Source organism: Limulus polyphemus, unplaced genomic scaffold (genome assembly GCF_000517525.1).
Source record: "Limulus polyphemus unplaced genomic scaffold, Limulus_polyphemus-2.1.2 Scaffold11959, whole genome shotgun sequence".
Classification (NCBI taxonomy): Eukaryota; Metazoa; Arthropoda; class Merostomata; order Xiphosura; family Limulidae; genus Limulus; species Limulus polyphemus.
This window is the reverse complement of record NW_013677569.1, coordinates 1-1,894: the sequence shown is the minus strand read 5'-3', so window position 1 is coordinate 1,894 and position 1,894 is coordinate 1. Positions and strand designations below refer to the sequence as shown.

The 1,894-nt window shown below is 35.1% G+C and overlaps 1 protein-coding gene across 1 annotated transcript in view; it reads right to left on the bottom strand.

The window, feature by feature from the left end:
- LOC111083898 (gamma-aminobutyric acid type B receptor subunit 2-like) overlaps nucleotides 1–1,237 on the bottom strand; it is a gene marked incomplete at both ends in the record, with an annotated part of 10,855 nt that extends 9,618 nt beyond the window's left edge. Inside the window, one exon of the mRNA XM_022380625.1 lies at nucleotides 1,070–1,237. Coding sequence (XP_022236333.1) covers nucleotides 1,070–1,237 — 168 coding nt within the window. The remainder of the gene's footprint in view (nucleotides 1–1,069) is intronic.
- Nucleotides 1,238–1,894: the final 657 nt, after the last annotated feature.

The window sequence follows — 1,894 nt, the reverse complement described above, 5'->3', positions numbered from 1 at the left end:
GACTAGGTGGAGTATATCATAATATGTAGTTACACGGACTAGGTGAGTATATCATAATATGTAGTTACACGGACTAGGTGAAGTATATCATAATATGTAGTTACACGGACTAGGTGAAGTATATCATAATATGTAGTTACACGGACTAGGTGGAGTATATCATAATATGTAACCTAGTCCGTGTAACCAGTATATCATAATATGTATCTCTGTGGGCCATGTAGCTCATCGTTTGTAGCTCCGTACATATAGGTTTATATACTTCAATAATTTTTAAAATGAGAGAAAATGCTTAGTTTCTGAGATTTTGTGTCTTTCTATAAAGTGTTTAATTTTCTATAATTTACAGAGAGATTAAACGCTAAAAGGAACTTCCATTATTGTAGTCACAATGAACAATGTTTGACACTTAATGTAACAATACTTAATATAACATTATTTGGTATCCAATGTAGCAAGGTTTAATATTTAATATAACAATGCTAGGTGTATAATATAACAATGTTTGATATATAATATAACAATGCTAGGTGTATAATATAACAATGTTTGGTATATATAATATAACAATGTTTGATATATACTATAACAATGCTGGGTGTATAATAAAACAATGTTTGATATATAATAATGCTTGACATATAACAATGCTGGGTGTATAATATAACAATGTTTGATATATAATATAACAATGTTTGGTATATAATATAACAATGTTTGATATATAATACATTGATGAGTGAAGTAACCTTTGTAATAAAACTGGTTTATATGAAGAGGCAGCTATGTTTGAAACTCCATACAATATATTTAAACCTATTCCTTTGTACAGTACTTCTTCTCTCACTGATAAATGACAGTATTACAAACAATAGTTTCCTTCCGTACCGAGATGTATATTTCATAAACAACAGATATTTAATCTGGACAATTATACCGACAACTCTCTCTCTCCGAAGCTTTGGGGGGACGAAGAAGTGGAAAAAAATTGAAACACTATTTTGGTGACGACATCAGACTTCGACTATATAAATTAAAAAACACAAACACGTTAAGTGACTTAACTTACCAGAGCATAACGTGGGGAATTCTGGTAAAGAGTACCAACTCGTGTCCAGTTGAAATGCTGCAACAGGGCGACTCTTGCTGGATTGAATGCAGTTTCGCTCGGCACTACTCGGAAAAAGTTCGGGTAGTTTTCCATAGTATACATCGGATGAGTGTCAGCATAGGTTAACTGCACATAGAAGGACATAAACGTTATCAATTAAGCTGCATCTTTTTATTCAATTAAAAAAATATATATAGGAGATCACGAAAATACGACAGCAAAGTCAAGACAAATACTTCGCCAATTATTTTTTTAGAAAACGTCAACATTGTATTCAAATATCCCGCTTGACGAAAACCGTCGATAAATATTGTTACACTGAAGTATAAAATAACATTTTTATAATTATGCGAAATTTCCCTTGTCAGTCGACAGCTGCTGCCCAAGTATATTGATTATTAAAGTCGAACTCTAAGGAGACTCCTGGAGGAACAAAGGCCAGTGCTCAGGCTAGTGCCAAATTCTAAAGAAATTGGTAGAAAGACAAAGGCCAGTGCCCAGGCTGGTGCCTAACTCTAAGGAGACTCCTGGAGGAACAAAGGCCAGTGCTCAGGCTAGTGCCAAATTCTAAAGAAATTGGTAGAAAGACAAAGGCCAGTGCCAGGCTGATGCCAAACTCTAAGGAGACTGGTAGAGGAACAAAGGTCAGTACCCAGCTGGTGCCAAATTCTAAGGATACTGCTGGAGAGACAAAGGCCAGTGCTCAGGCTAGTGCCAAATTGTAAGGATACTGCTGGAGAGACAAAGGCCAGTGCTCAGGCTAGTGCCAAATTGTAAGGATAC